General features: G+C 43.2%; 1 protein-coding gene and 3 long non-coding RNA genes across 6 annotated transcripts in view; 2 read left to right on the top strand and 2 right to left on the bottom strand.

The window, feature by feature from the left end:
- The window catches only part of LOC309702094 (uncharacterized protein), a gene marked incomplete at its 5' end in the record, with an annotated part of 43,032 nt that extends 33,315 nt beyond the window's left edge, over positions 1-9,717 (top strand). Inside the window, one exon of the mRNA XM_082526515.1 lies at positions 9,581-9,717. Coding sequence (XP_082382641.1) covers positions 9,581-9,698 — 118 coding nt within the window. The 3' untranslated portion in view covers positions 9,699-9,717. The remainder of the gene's footprint in view (positions 1-9,580) is intronic.
- Positions 1-15,796, top strand: part of LOC309702106 — a 212,598-nt gene that overhangs the window by 44,994 nt on the left and 151,808 nt on the right. The gene's annotated exons all lie outside the window — the stretch shown is intronic.
- The window catches only part of LOC309702113, a 226,520-nt gene that overhangs the window by 198,934 nt on the left and 11,790 nt on the right, over positions 1-15,796 (bottom strand). The window contains exon 2 of the long non-coding RNA XR_014275383.1: positions 5,222-5,310. This is a non-coding gene — a long non-coding RNA (uncharacterized lncRNA). The remainder of the gene's footprint in view (positions 1-5,221; positions 5,311-15,796) is intronic.
- Positions 10,884-12,236, bottom strand: LOC309702108. Of its 2 annotated transcripts, none has more exons than XR_014275378.1 (3): positions 12,200-12,223; positions 12,028-12,091; positions 10,884-11,220 (listed from the first exon to the last, which is right to left on the bottom strand). It is a non-coding gene; the product is annotated as an uncharacterized lncRNA (long non-coding RNA). The 2 variants fall into 2 exon arrangements; XR_014275377.1 differs by having other exon boundaries at positions 10,885-11,220; positions 12,028-12,096; positions 12,200-12,236.

Here is a 15,796-nt window from a genome sequence, read left to right as displayed (position 1 = left end):
CCCCTTTTTGGAATTTGATTGGGTTCTTGGGACTAGTGATGGCAAAATAAGGGAAACTGTGAACCTTTTTGAAACACTGTGTCAAAAATTGGTTCATAAGCTTCATTCATTAATATCATGGTTGACATCTGCTGGCAACAGTGGTTGATGTGCAGCCAAAAGCAGCCTTGCGAGTGTGATGCATCTTTCAAATGTATTTTAAAATGATTGTAATAATTTCTCAAATATACTGGCAGTCTGACGTCATTTTACACATCTTTGTTTTGTGTATTCCTTAGAAAAATCTCCCCGACTAATTTGATCCACAAAAAAAAAAATAAAAAAAATAAAACATTGTGAAATATTGTAGATTGTTAAGTATATACTGGTCAGCGAAGGAGTTCGTGTCATCATGTTTGTTCTACATTGTCAAGCATCATTATAGAAGCTGGCACATCATTAAGATTTATTTTTAATTAATAAAAAAAATTTAAATAAAAATAAGATTGAATGTGTTTTTGTTCTTTGTGAGAAGGTAACATTAATAACGTTTTCATGGGCCTTTTCATTTCAGCCAGTCACAACAGTCCGCTTAAAACGTGGTCCTCATTGCATTTTTGAATCATCTTCTGCTGAGCAACCTTTTGGACCATAAAGAAACTTTCCTTAGCTTTATAGCTACAACTGTGTCTCTTGTATGAGGATGAAGTCACATGAAACATTTTCTGATGTAAGTAGAAAAAAAACAGAGAAGAGACAGAATCAGAGCTGGAGACTCTTGCCTGTTTAATTTTCTCCATGACAGCAGAGGCTGTTTTTACTAAAATATTTTAATGAATTTACTGCACAGTGTGCAGCTCTCTCTCTCTCGACAGAACTCAGTGTAGCTCACCCAGCAGTCTCTATCTTTCTTGCTTTCTCTCAAGTGGTAGCCAGGGACATCACCACGCCACCAAAGGGGGGGCTGGGCAGCAAATTTGGGGCCCTCCAAAATTTTCAGCTTAAAACAAATTATTATAGATTTCAATATCTTATTTTTTTTCATATGTACTTATTTTCAGTGATATCTTTAATAGCAGAATATCAAATAGGCGTAAAAGTTTTTTTTCTGTCTCTCTTTGTTATCATATTTGCTATGACATGTTTTTTTTAAGTTACTCATATTTGACAACAGAATAATAAAACAGGAAATTCTGTTTTGCCACCCTAATATTTTTAGTGGTGCCCATATATCAACCTCTATGAAAAAAATCTGGAGGTGCCACTGGGGGTATGATGAGAAACATTAATTCAGTAACTCCAGGGCTCAGCCTAAATGGTTCCGGTTCATAGAAGATGGGGCTGGCGGCACATTGAAATGGAACGCAGCCCTTCTGTGGAAGAAAGGGAACAGGAGCAATGGGACGCGCCTGGCTCACCCAAAGCATCAGGAGGCCAGGGACATAAAAAATGTTGGTCATGTGAAATTTTGGAGTTTATTTGATATGTTGTTTTTGTTGTTTTGTTTGTTTGTTTGTTTTCCTCCAACGGTAGGTGCAGTCATGACGCCATTTTATGTTCAGACCACCTTAAAGGTCTCCAGCACCTATTTTCTTTTTGTTGATCGCTTGACCGGTTTTGATGCACAGATTTGCAGTCTGATTGTGTCACTGCAGCTTACAAGTTTTGGCAAACAAGTCTACGTCAGAGCGATCACAGGGAGGTCTTTAGTGCAACACTCTCTTTGTATTTGTGAACTTTAATTTCAGGTTTTGTTATTTTTGTTTCCAAATACATATTCTTTGCTGCTAGAAGCAGTATTTACAGGATATGAGTCAAGTCCTTATGTATCTTATCTTGCCAAAATATAAATACCTGGTTGTAGGAGTAAATTCATTTTCAACACTTGTTTCAAAGGTGTTGAAAATAATCCTATATATAAACAGACTGGTCGGTATGGGCCAAAGTATCTAGTGTAACGAGTATCAGATCAGCAGTAACATGTTTAGCTGCAGGTTCACGTTAAAACGCTGTCTGTCTGACTGATGTGAGCTTTCTGGGGAAAAGGTGGTCTTATCAGGAGAGATGGCATCCACACTACTTTACATGGAGCACCGCACATTTATAGAAATCTGACTGAATGGATTCAAAACCCCAAAATGTGGATCTCCAGACCTTGGACCAGGAAGCAGAGTTACAGACTTACACACATCTCTGCAACCCCATCCCCATAGAAACTGTCCTGGTCATGACCACTAAGAGACAAACAGAAAACCATAAAAAATAATTTCAGTATAAAAAGTCACAAAGAATGAACAATAAAACATCCTCAACTACACCAAAGAGTAAAACAGTTACAGGAAAAGAATTAAACATTAAGTCTCTCTCTTCTAAATGATTTAATAATGATCAACATATTTATTCTGCCTTACAGAGACAGGATTGCACATATTGAAGGCTCTCACTACTTGAGAAAAGTCTGTTCATGTCCTTTTTGTATTCAGCCTCTGTATTGATCTTCCAGTTCAGCCTGTTTTCAATGTACTATGAGTATAAGGTACTTGTACTTCAGCTGATGATTGTTTCAAGATTACATCACAAAGTTATCCATCAGTGCTTCGAACTCCTCCTCCTGCCATCACTATTAAATCCAACCTCTGCAGAATCAGAGTATTTCTGAAGGTGTCTTGACTCAGACTTGTACTGAAAGTCTAAGTGCATGAAGTCCAGGACAGAACTGTCCACCTGTGGAGCTCCTACTGCACATCACTAAATCAGACAGAGCTCGGCCCAGTCTCACATACTGTGGTCAGTCTGTCAGGCAGTCAGTGATCCATGAGGTGGTGTTTACTGACATTACTGTGCTTTTTTCTCACTAGCAGCAGCTGAATCATTTTGAATGCACTTGAGAAATCAAAGAAGGTGATCATTAACCCTGCAGGAAGTAGATGATTTCATCATCCAAGTTCAACAACTACAATCCATCACAATAACTGATCTCTCAAAGCAGACATGGCTCTCTTATACCTAAATACAGGTGAAGGATTAAACTGCTCACCCTACTGTCTAAAACAGGTATGAAGAACAGGACTGCAACAACTTAGGTTTTTCCTCATTTATCTGTTCATTGCCCTTCTTTTCTGTGCTGCAGGCTGTGACCCAGTAATCAGTCTTAATGTGCCGTCTTAAAGCACAGTTAAGTTTCTAAAATGCATCAGGAAAGGGGAGATCTGGAGGATCTACTATATCCTGAGTAAAGTGTTTTACTAATGACGTATAAAAGAGACATAACAAACAGGGAGTGGAAACAGGACTCTGTAAATATGTAGGAGTGTGCTGCAACAAAACAATGAACACCAGCAGCATCTGTGCCAAACATCATTTTTAACTGACTTTGCTGTAATGGCTCGGAGGCATGAATACCTCTCGTCTTAGCTCCTTTCTCTTCATGTCTTCTTCACCTTGTCTGCTCACCTGTCATGTCTGAGGGACTGAGCTGCAATTTGATGATTGGGGAAATAAGAGCAAAGGAATCAAGGATGTAGAATCCAAAATATAAGAAAAGGGGGAATAATTTGTTTCTGTGTTATCTTAACTGTTAAACTGCATTCAGTATTTCCTGGATGAGAGAATTATTCTGTCTCTGGCACAGACTTAAAAGTCTCACTCATCACACGGACCCAACCAAATACTTTAGTAGTAGTCTGCTGTAACGAAACAATGGATGTGCTATATTTAACTGGCATTGCTTTAAAACGACTAAAGCAAGGATGTCTGATATTGTTAAAGCCTCTTAGCTCCGCTCTACATGTTTTCCTCGCTTCACTTGCTCACTTCTCTGGTGGGAGGAGCTAAGATATACTGATAGGTTCAAGGAAATGAGAGCAAAGAAATCAAGGATGCATGAACTGAAAAATAAGAGAAGGAAGAATTTGTTCATTTGTTGGCTCGGCTGTTTCTTCGCTGTTGGCATTTCCTGGATGTCAGAGTTAATCTGTGTCAACTACTTGACACGTGAAGACTGAAAGCACACGCATAAAGACCTTAAAGAATTAGACAAGGAGGATAAGTTCAGTGAATGTTATCAGCAGATTTAAGGTAGGGCTTTACTCTATTTGTAGCCATTGTTTAATAGAACGCACACTTGTGTAGCTGCCCAGCAGAAATCATTGCACTCTTAGCTACTTCATCCAGCTCACTCACCAACACCTGTGACGCCGAACTGGCAAATGGACTGTTTCTTATTTATGTTACACTTTTCTACTCTAACTGAGCAATCTAAGTGCTTTTTATTATAAGCTACAGTCAGGTAGAGCAGAGGGTCCCTAAATATTCATATTTTTAGGAATCAAATTAATAATAATAATAATAATAATAATAATAATAATAATAATATAACTGTCAGAGTGGAATAAACTCTTCTGTCTCTCAGACATCCCTGGACAGCAAAGAACCTTTTCCTTTTTTGATCTTTTTGTTTCCAGTCTTTAAGTTTTTAAGAACTTTTCATGTGAGACTGCGAAGATTGTCCACCCACAGCTGCAAAGTCTTAAATCTTAAAAATAAAATAAAATAATTAGTAAAATTACATTCAGAAAATCGAAGAAACATTACCCCAGCAGTGTAATGAGTCATGATGGGTAATGAGTAAGTGATAGGTTTGTAGCTCGAACCTATTCGCTGGAACGTTAAGGACAATCTGCTACGCAGCAAAAAGCAAGACTCAAGGCACCAAAGTTCTCTGGTTTACTCATGCATGAGGGAGACCTGCCTAGAGCCAAGTGTCGTCCCACCACTTGACCTCCATCAGACTCTCAGCCAGGCTCGCCATAGCACTCCTTTTATTGTGGTTACATGAATATGCATAGGGTCATTAACATATAGCATCTTACATAGGTATACATGTGAACAAAGAATACTGTGTGTGTGTGTGTGTGTGTGTGTGTGTGTGTGTGTGTGTGTGTGTGTGTGTGTGTGTGTGTGTGTGTTACTGCTGATCAAAGGGTCATATACATGAAAGCACAAAGGCAAACATCCTTGGTCAGGAAGAGGGTAGACCCCCCCCCTCACCCTAGATGGTTCACCCTAGATAACACGGTGAGGAAGTCCAGCAGTTCATCTAAACAAAAAGCACTTAGACTAGAACAGACGTAGCTACGTTAATCCTACCATAAAACAATAAGACAAGGTACGACCTCTTCCCATGCTCCCAGGATGTAGGTGTGGAATACACACCAAGCCTTTGTAGCCTGTTAAAGATCACACATCCTATCACTACACAATTAATTATACACCTCTAAGCATACATGGTTAAATATTTCTAAGCATAAATGACAACCAACAATACAAAATCTAACAGTAAGTCAGTGAGTTAAATAGCAAAGCATCACACAGTTGCTGCAGACCTTTACAGGAACTCTATTGTTTTGAGATCTGGTGGCTGTGGAGGCCATTTAAGTTCAGTGAACTCCTTTTAATGTTCATTATACCAGTTTGAGATGATTTAAACTTTGGGACATGGAACTTTATCCTGCTAGAAACATCTGTCTGAAGGTGGGTGCACTGTGTTCATAAAGGGGTGGAGATGGTCAGCAGCAACACTCAGACAGGCAACGGCATTTAAATAGCTGCTCAGATGGTCCTCAGTGATATAAAGTACATCAGCAACAGCAGCATGAACTGTTGATACAAGGCAGGATGGATCTAGGCTTCCATGTCATTTTGTGCTAAGTTCTGACCCTAACATCTAAATGTCACAGCAGAAATCACACAGCAGTTTATGAAATATTCAGACCAGCCGGTCTGGCACCAAAAACCAAAATCACTTTAATTACTTTTCTTCCCCATCAGCAGGTCATCTTGAATAAAATTCAATGTGGAGCTACTCTTTATAGTCATGGGTCGGTCGTGAACGAAATGGCTCTTAGAGCCCGGTCTTTGACGTGAACGACGCGAGCCTTATTTTTTTGGGTTTTTTTCTCACCCTCTCTCTGGCACTTTTTTTACGCTTCACTCCGCATGCGAGCCTTGTGCTTTACGCTGGGAAGAGGGGGGAGGGGCGGTAGTTACACTCAGTAACACAGGAACAGAGCAGGAGGGAGAGAGAAAGAGCCAGGAACAACAACACCACATTAGAAAGGTATAGTAATCACTATTTTCAATTGCGGATGATAAAGGATTCAGAAAGTTTATTCATGCAGGTCCATATGACAGAAAATATGCATGTTCTTTTTGTTTTCATATTTTAATTTATATTTAATTGTGTTGTAGTTTGCAGTGTTTTGTGTTGTGTCACTTTAAATTTGTAAAAGGAAAAAGCTGAAAATTTAAATAGTTAAAAGTTGAAATGTGAATAGTTGATTTTTGTATTATATGATTTATTTATAACATTTTATGTGGAGTAAATAAAAGTATATTTACGGTGGCCCCTACAGACAAAGCACATACAAACTTCAAATCACGTACAAACTCTGAAGCACGTACAAACTCCAAAACACGTACAAACTCCAAAACACGTAACAACACATAAAAACTCTGAAGCACGTAAAAACTCAAAACACATACAAAAGACAACAGGAGTGCTCCAGGATGCTAGGGGCAGTGTTGAGCTTTTGTTACCTAGTGGCTACACAAGCCAGCAAGTACCAACGACCAGATTTGGTGTGTGGTAATAACAGGTAAATGAACTTTTTTTTTTTTAAATTATTTGACTATATATGAATGCTTGTGTATAAATACACAAACAATACACATATGCTTTCATGCTTTCAATTGTGTAATTTAAGTGATCTAGTAGCTCTGTTTTGGAAGTTCAGTTCATGCTAGAAATGTGTTTTGGAGTTTGTACGTGTTTTGTCTCTAGGGGCCAACGCATATATTTATATATAAACATATATAAATAAAACCACTTTTTTTTTACATTAGTAATTCCTTTTGTGCATAATTTTATATTATTGTTAATAATAAATTAATTAAAGCAACAAAACAACCTAAAGAGCCGGTTCGGAGCCGAAAGAGCCGGCTCTTTTTAGTGAGCCGAACCGAAAGAGCCGGTTCTCTAAAAAGAGCCGGAAATCCCATCACTAGCTCTTTATCATAATCCTGTCATAAAATAATAACAACAATATTATAAAAAAAAAATAAACGTATTCAATACAAGAGACCTGAATGCTATAAATGTTTTGTCTTCCACACCTCAGTTAGATCATGCTACTTTAATAAAAGTGTGTTTGTGGAAATGTGAAATTATTGTAATTCTTACTTTCGTCTGTGAAATTAACCCTGAAGTTTATAATTATATATATAATAAATGTATTCCACATATTTCATGTCTTTAATCTGCAACACAACAGACAAAAAAAAATCTGATTTATGCTTTTCATTGCTCAACACTAAAATTGCACAATATCAAATGATGAGTAAAAACTATTACTAATATCATCAATATTTCAATTATCATTATCATTATCACAGTTCCTTCTTGCTGCATGAAGACAACATCGTTTCATATCAGCAGTGAGTTGGTGCCCCAGCATTTGGATGCTCCTGCTGGTGAACTGGAGAGCTACATCATGACCAGCTGCAGTAAGTAAAAGAAAGAAAAATAGCCTCCAAAATATTAAAAATTCACAAAATTCAATTACCAATACATGGACATTGCGCACAGTGTAAAAAAAAGAAAAAAGAAGCTTTATATGTAAATGGTTTCAAATTTCAAATGATTTTAAATCTTACGACTTCCATTATAATAATAATAATAATAACGATAATAATAATTATTAACCTTTTTTGACTTCCTTCTTGGACTTTGGAAACCTAGGTTTCTTCAGTGGAACTTTCTCCTTCCTTTTTGCCTTTGTCAGGCGTTGTGTGGAGGCGAGGAAGAAGGAACCCAAACGCAGGACTGGCAGGTAGGTGAAGGTTTATTATAGGGAGTGGGTGAACAGAGGGTGAACGGACACTGACTGGCTGGACAACTGAACGGCTGACTGAACTGAGGGAACACACGGGAAGGACAACATAACATCAATGACACGACAGTGAACGAGTAGAAACAGAGGGCTTAAATACACAGACTGATGAGGATGATAATGAGAGACCGGTGAGTACACAGCTGAACATAATCTGGCTAATGACACAAGACGAGCTGACACAGGAAAAGCAGGAAGTGAGCACATGGAAGTGGCAAAATAAACTGAACATGAACAAAACTGAAAACACTGGGTCACCGACCCAGGAACCCTGACAGTACCCCCCCCCTCCAATGGCCGGCACCCGACGGCCAAAAGAGAAAAAAACCCAGAACAGGGCGGGCGGAGGGGGCCCAGGACGGAGGGACGGAGTCCACACCGAGACAGCACCGGTGGGCGGCCACGTGGTCCGCGGCCGAGACGAGACGGTTCCGGTGGGCGGCCGCGAGGAAGGCGGCGGCGACCACTGAGCCGGTCCGGTGGGCGGCCACGGCGGTCGAAATGAGACTGTTCCGGTGGGTGGCGGCGAGGAAGGTGGCGGCGGCCACCAAGCAGGTCCGGTGGGCGGCCGCGAGGAAGACGTCGGCGGCGGCCACCGAGCAGGTCTGGTGGGTGGCCGCGAGGAAGACGCCGGCGATGACGTCCAGAACATGGCTGGCGCGACGACGCGGCAGCTGCAGGACCAGGCGAAGCAGAAGCTGAGGCCGAGGCCGGACCAGGCGAAGCAGAAGCTGAGGCCGAGGCCGGACCAGGCGAAGCAGAAGCCGAGGCCGGTCCAGGCGAAGCCGAGGACGGACCAGGCGAAGCAGAAGCCGAGGCCGGTCCAGGCGAAGCAGAAGCCGAGGCCGGTCCAGGCGAAGCTGAGGCCGGACCAGGCGAAGCAGCAGCTGAGTCTGATGCCGGACCAGGCGAGGCAGTGGCTGAGTCTGATGCCGGACCAGGCGAGGCAGCGGCAGCCTCTGACTGGAGACAGGCAGGGCCAGTAGGCGCGGAAACCCCCGGCTGTGGAGCAGGAGAGCTCACAGCTGGCTCTGGGTGCTGTGGCTGCAGGTCCGGGAACTGAACGGGATGGTGGATGGGCGACTGGGAGACAGGAGGCGACTGAACTACAGACTGGACAGGAGCAGACTGGACTGACTGGACTACAGACTGGACAGGGACAGACTGGACAGGGGCAGACTGGACTGACTGGACTACAGACTGGACAGGAGCAGACTGGAGGACAGGAGGAGACTGAACTAGAGTAGACTGGAGGGCAGGAGGAGACTGAACTACAGGGGACTGGAGGGCAGGTGAGTGAACTGCCTGGACTGAGGAGACTAACGGATAAACAGAGGTCGGTGAGGCTAATGGCTGAGCTGAGGTTGGTACAGCTGATGGCTGAGCTATAGACTGAGCTAATGAGGGAGCTAATGCTACAGCCTGGGCTAGTAAGGCTGGTGCCTGAGCAGGGGACACCTCAGCCAGCCTAACCAGGGATAAAGCTAGTGCGTGAAAGGCTGGATCAGGTGGTGGGCTGGTGAGTAAGCGGGATAGCTCTTCTGAGCCTCCGGAGCATGAGGGCACTGGCTGGAGAGCCTCGGCTGGGCCTCGGGGATGGTCAGATTGGATTCGGGCTGCCCTCAGCCTGGGTGCTGGGACAGGCACGGGAGGTGGCCCCACCTGAGAAACAGAAGCGGGTGTGGAGGTAGACTGGGTCGCAGCTGCCCTCCTCCTGGGAGCTGGCACTGGTGTGGGTGTAGACTGGGCCCTAGCCATCAGAGGAGGTGAAACGGCTGAAGGGGAAGGCCGAATCTGGGCTGTCGTGCTGGTGGGAAATGACTGAGTAACGGGTGTGGAAATAGTGACGGTGTGTGTGTTACTGGCAGGTTTATTGGGGATTGTTCTGGTTTTTCTGCCACCACTATTTACAGTCTTTGGACCAGAGCAGAAAAACTCTTCCCAGTCCACGTCCTCGTCTAGGAGGGAGACTCCCCATGAATCAGAAGTGAGTCTATTGTGCGTTTTAAGTGAATAATCAGATGGTGAGTGCGAAAAACAGTCACTGGAGCTCACCATCGGGAGTGGCTGAAAGTAGTCCGTTTTATGGCGGCGTGTGCGCCGCTTTCTCCGGGAAGAGGAAGCGGCCAGGGTAAACAGCAGAGCCTCTGGCGCGGTAGCCTCCGTTGAGCCGAGGTGGGAGGCGTAGCCGTTGTGCCGTGGCGATGGTGGAGGTCCGGCGAATGAGGCGGCTGGTGTGTGAGCGAGGAGCGGAGTGGTGAATGAGAGACCGTCTGATACCCAACCTGACATATAGACACAGACATACAGGCACACACAGATACAAACATCCATTCCCACCCTCATGCTCTCATATGCACTTACTCCACACTCAACCTCTACGAACCGGGTCTAGGTACCCTTGCCCCTGGAGGGGGGAACTGCACCCAGACCCAGGTGGTGTTACCCTTTTCCCTGCGGTGGGGAGAGGCAGACCGCCCCGACTCCGCAGCAGCAGGGAGGCCCCACACTCCACACCGCAGTCGGACGGCCAACTCCTCCTTCTAGCCCCCCCGCTCCAGCAGCTCGCAGAGAATGGGGGTGAGAGAAGACTCCAAACCTCCCTCCACCCGCTCATTGTAGTGTTGATGCATGTGTAGCACTTACGTGGAGTTACATAAAGTACCAATGGATAATTACCAAGGTAATAAGTAATTTGGGCTAGTGTCAGAAGACTGAGAACGACTCTTAGAGCTCTGGTACACGAATGACAGAGAAACCAGACAAACACAGTTGTGTGGCTTTAATAGTACTTTAGTGATGTTAAGCCTTGTAAAAGAAATTTGTAAACAACACAGTATCACAACAGGTTTTAACAGAATGTCAAGTATAAAAATTTCCCCCAAAGTAGCAAAAAAATAGAATTAAAATGACTGATATATTGAAAATCAAAAATCCAAAGTTACCCAAAAGGGTAACTTTTTTGACGAGGAACGCCCAAGGGTTAAATAAAATTGTGCACAAGTAAAAGAATTAGTCTTTTTTAAGTCCAAATGGTACCGGTGGGGCCCGTGACAAACAGGTGTATCCCAATAGAATTCGTCCGACAAGGAGTGTGTGTGTGATTGTCTGTCCTACCGTACTACTTGTACAGTAGAGGATTGTAGTCCATCAATGTGCAAATGAGTGTGCGTGTATATGTACATCGTCTCCTAGGATCTTGGGTTGGCTCGCCATCCAGTGAACACTGGAACACTCTGGGTTCTGGAATCGCTGACCTGGTCTTTGGATTCGTCCCATATAAAAACCTGACCTATAAACAATGGCCAAATATATGTCACGTGCCCTTTAAGGATAACTCTCACAAATTAACCTAAAGTAGTGTCACAGTGCAGTAACAACTATTCAGATCAGCTATCGTCAATTCAATCATCATCAGTTCAGTCATGTTGTACAACATTAAAATATCAAGTTTCAAAGGTCAGAGTATCAATATCCAAAATTTCACAGTATCAAGGTTCAATTATTTGTAACCTGCAGTAACATTAAAGATTATCTACAAGGTCTTAAACATTCAGGAATTATAGTCACCATATAATTCACTTTCATTGTAAACATTAATTACATCCATCAAAATAAACTCACTGTACATATATATCTAATCACAAATAAATAAGTATATTACCCCTTTTAAGAAATGGAATAATATGCAAATGCTTATCAGAAATTGAACAAAGTGCAAATAATCAATTTCAATAACACGTAAACACAAGGACTCAGTCCACAAATAGGAGTATTAAAATAGACGTGCTTAATCCCGCTTGTACCATAGGCCTACTAGTACAAGTGGAAATACACTAAAAATTACCTCCAAGTGTTCAATACTGAGTATTGTAAAACAACTGATTGACATCAAAATTTAAACAAGAAGCAGGATAAAGTCTGCTTACAATTATCTCTCATAAAGTTATTTTTAGCTGCTTTAACCATTTACAGCTTTTCACATGTTAATGACTTAGTTAATGAGCTAACTAGCATAACAACAGTGCGTTTCAGAGACATCCAACAACTGTACCCACACTCCGCACATCATGTGTCTGATTAGCCACATTTAGCTTACCGCCGTCGAGTGGATGCTCAGCATTTACGTGGAGCCACAGCTCAGTAAACCCTCCGGTTTCGCTCTGCCCTTGACAACAACAAGTGCAAATACATAATTTGTGAAAAATATCAGTTTAGATGTTTTTTTGTTTTTTTTTTTAACTCGTTAGAGGTTAATTTCTCCAGCTTACCGATAACAAAAGTTTTAGTCCCTCTGCTCTGTTCGGCTGTAGAAGCAAGAGACTGAAAACTTGGGAGCTGGTACTAAGGAGGGACAAGAGCTGCCTAGAGCTTCACCGATTGGCTGACATGTGAGGAGTGGAGTAAAACAATAGGCTCTCATCAGAGCTCATCAACCCGCTGAGAAAACTTAACCCTTGTTTGACCAGAGCATATCATATATAATCTGCGTCCCTTCTATGTTTAAATAAATATTTTGATCTCATTTCACTTTCATTAACCGGGACAGTAAGAACAGAACAATGAACATTAAATGTTTTAATTTTTCTTCTCTTTTTGTTTGAGATGATTTTAGGAACTGGGTTACACATGTGTGTTCTAAGGTGCATTTAAAACCCAGGAGGGCATGGAGCTACCTGCCAGAGAGCAGCAGGTAAGCGCATAGTCCCTCCTGCTAGCCCTCAATGTCTACGTGTATTTAAAATTGAGAGGTGGGCAACGACACCAGGGGTGAGGTGTACACCCTGATGGTCATTTGGAATCCGTGTAGCGTGCCCACCCCCAAGATCCTATATGTATGTGTAATGAGAGTGTGAGTAATGTGAATGTCTAAGTTGTGGGATAAAATTAAGACAGAGGCAGCCAGAAGGGGACGGGGGGGGGGGGTAGCCTCCTCTGCACCCTGGTGACACACCCCTACTCCAAGGCCCTGCATGTGTGGGTGGTTGTGGTGGAGCGGGAAGAGGGAGGCAGCTGGAGATGGGAAGGGAAGGAAGGGAGGGCAAGTGACCCCTCCCTGGGGCCAGCTCCCCCGCTGACCCCAGTAGGCACCCCCATACTCCGCGACCCGCCAGGGAAAGGGGGCCCAGGCCCATCCAGACCGGGGCCCAGTGCAGCAGCGCCGCCCGGCCCCACAGAGCCCGGGACAGTCCACCCAACTCCACCACAGAGAAAACTGCACCCACCCCACCATCCACTCATCTTCCAGACTACATAAGACAATAGACGCCCAGGCTGAGATCTTCCTCCACCTCTCCTGTATCTCCCCCTCCTGCAGAGAGAGTTCCTGAAGAGAGGAGAGCTCCTGCAAGATGTGACAACCTCCCTCACCAGTTGAAGAGCCCCCCAGGTGGCTCGACGCACCGGCGGCACCTTGCGCCAGGGCTGGGCCCCCATGCACCCACCCGCCCACAACCCCGGCAACACACCAACCAGGACCCAAGCCCCCGAGGCCCAGCCAGGGCCCCAGCCCAGAGACGGAGCGCCCCCAGAACCTCACGCCCATCCCGGACCCACCCAGGGGCAGCCAGGCTACCAGGTCAGTAACCCACGTCCGTCAGCACAGACCCTCCCCTAGCCCCGCTGCACACAGCCACGAGGAATCCGTCACCTGAGAGCCAACAGAGCCCCTAATTGGACATGACCGCTACCCCGGGTTGAGCCCCCAAGAAAGATGCCTCCGGGGAACCCCCCGACGCCCTAAGCCTGTCCCTACCCACACAACAATCACAACAGTGAAGGCGGGACCAAACTATGACCCCCCACCCCCACTAGGTGATGGAGCTGATCAAAGGAGCCCAGAGCAATTGATCTGATGTGGTGGCAGAGGCTGTATCAAGACTAATGTAATCTAATAGATAATTTCTATATTGGTTAGAATTCAGATTATTTTTATTTTTCCAGTTCATAAGGACAGTTTTCTTGGCTATGCATAGGGCAGTGAAAACCATATGGGCTATATTCTGGCCAAATACACAAAAACTGATCACTGACATATGCTCTTCTCTTGTGATCAGTGACCAGTGTTTTCGCTGCAGTGATACAAACTATGAATGGCACCCTTACAAGAGATACAAGGAAATTTACCCAGACTGGAAAATCCCTCCAGATGAGAGCTTTAAGGCATCAGACTACTGGAAATATGTGATGGCGAAGTACAACAGAGACTTTGCCAAACAGTATAATACAGAAGCTGCTGATATTCGGTGTTGTTTCACAAAAGAGGATGTAAAAAAAAGACTCAAAGAGTCTTTTAGCGTCCAATGAGACTACTAGAATTTCAGCTAATTTTCTTCTGGTGTAAAGAAAATACAAATATAATATATAAAAAAAATTAATTATAGTTTACAATAAGGAAAGAAAACAACTACAGTTTGTGTTCACCTTCACCTGAGTCTGCATTTAACACATTTATTAAAAAAAATCTAGGTATATCATGTTTATTAAATGATTCTCTGTGTTTTTCTTCTAATTAAGTAAATGTCACGTAATAACCTTTATTCATTGCTTTCATTTATGATCAAATATGATCAAATATTTACATTTATGTTTTTAATTCTCATTAATAAAACAATAAACAAATCGAAAGAAGCAAAAACTTACAGCAGCAGCAGCAGCAACATTCACATCACTGCTCCTCCTACCCCCTGCTAGAACCAGGCTGACCACCGGCCAAGATCAATGAACATTTACTCCTCTTATTTCTTTAGAAAGATAAAAGCCAAAGGAAGACACAGAGACTGTGAGAAACCACCCAGAACACCCATCGGCCAGCTATCGGGATAGCTAACATCCCACTGACGGTTTCACAGAGCAGACTGGCTCCAGCTCAACATTTCCTCTTAAACAGAAAACATGCAGAGGTTTGGAACTCTGTTGAACTGTATTGCACAATCAAGTCCTTAATAGAAAGCATAATGCAGTTTTGATGGACTCAACAGCAGCGGGGTCAGCAACGGGTTGGATTAAATGCATCATATATCTGGCACTGCTTCTGTTGACACATGACCAATGTATCTCTCCCTGTCACTGCCACGATGATCTACGAAGGTGTTGAGTCTCCTGGCAGTTGCCCTTCAGATTAAAGAACCACTAGTCTGGGACCGACTCTGTAATTTAAATAAACTTATAGGAAATAGTTTAGTCATATTATAGTAAAGGCTGGGTAATAAATGTTTCCAAAGGGCAACATGAGAAACTACAACTGTTGTGGAGGATCGCACCATGAAGCTTAAAAAGAGATCAAAGTAATATTGAGCAGAATTGGGTTCAACTCACTGGTAAATGGACTGGTTGTAGTGTTTTTCTGTTCTACCTGAGCCTGCAGGTTTTAGATGTCACCCTGGGTCAACACACCTGAATCAAGTGATGAGTTCATTACCAGCCTCTGGAGAACTTCACGATATGTTAAGTAAATAATTTAGCCATTTAAATCAGCTGTGTTGGATCAAGGACGCATCTAAAACCTGCAGGACACCTGCCCTCGAGGCCTGGAGTTGTCTACCCCTGCTCTAGTGACTGTTGACATGACAGTCAAAGGTTTGGACAAACCTTTAATGGTTTTTCTTTATTTTTACTACTTTCTACAAACTGAATAATAATAAATTTAATAATTTCCCCCAGGGATCAATAAAGTATTCTGATTCTGATTCTGAAGACATGAAATATATAAAGCAAGATATATGGAATTTTGTAGCAAAGAAAAACTAGATAAATAACTCTAAACACATTTTATACTTTAAATTCCTGACAATAGCCACTCTTTGCTTTGTTGACAGCACTGAAAACCCTGGACTTTCTCTCAATAAGTTTCATGATGTAGTCACCTG

The sequence above is a fragment of the Aulonocara stuartgranti genome (genome assembly GCF_965226115.1).
Source record: "Aulonocara stuartgranti genome assembly, chromosome: 3".
Taxonomy (NCBI): Eukaryota; Metazoa; Chordata; class Actinopteri; order Cichliformes; family Cichlidae; genus Aulonocara; species Aulonocara stuartgranti.
Note: the sequence above shows the minus strand (reverse complement) of the source record. Positions and strands in the feature narration are given on the sequence as shown.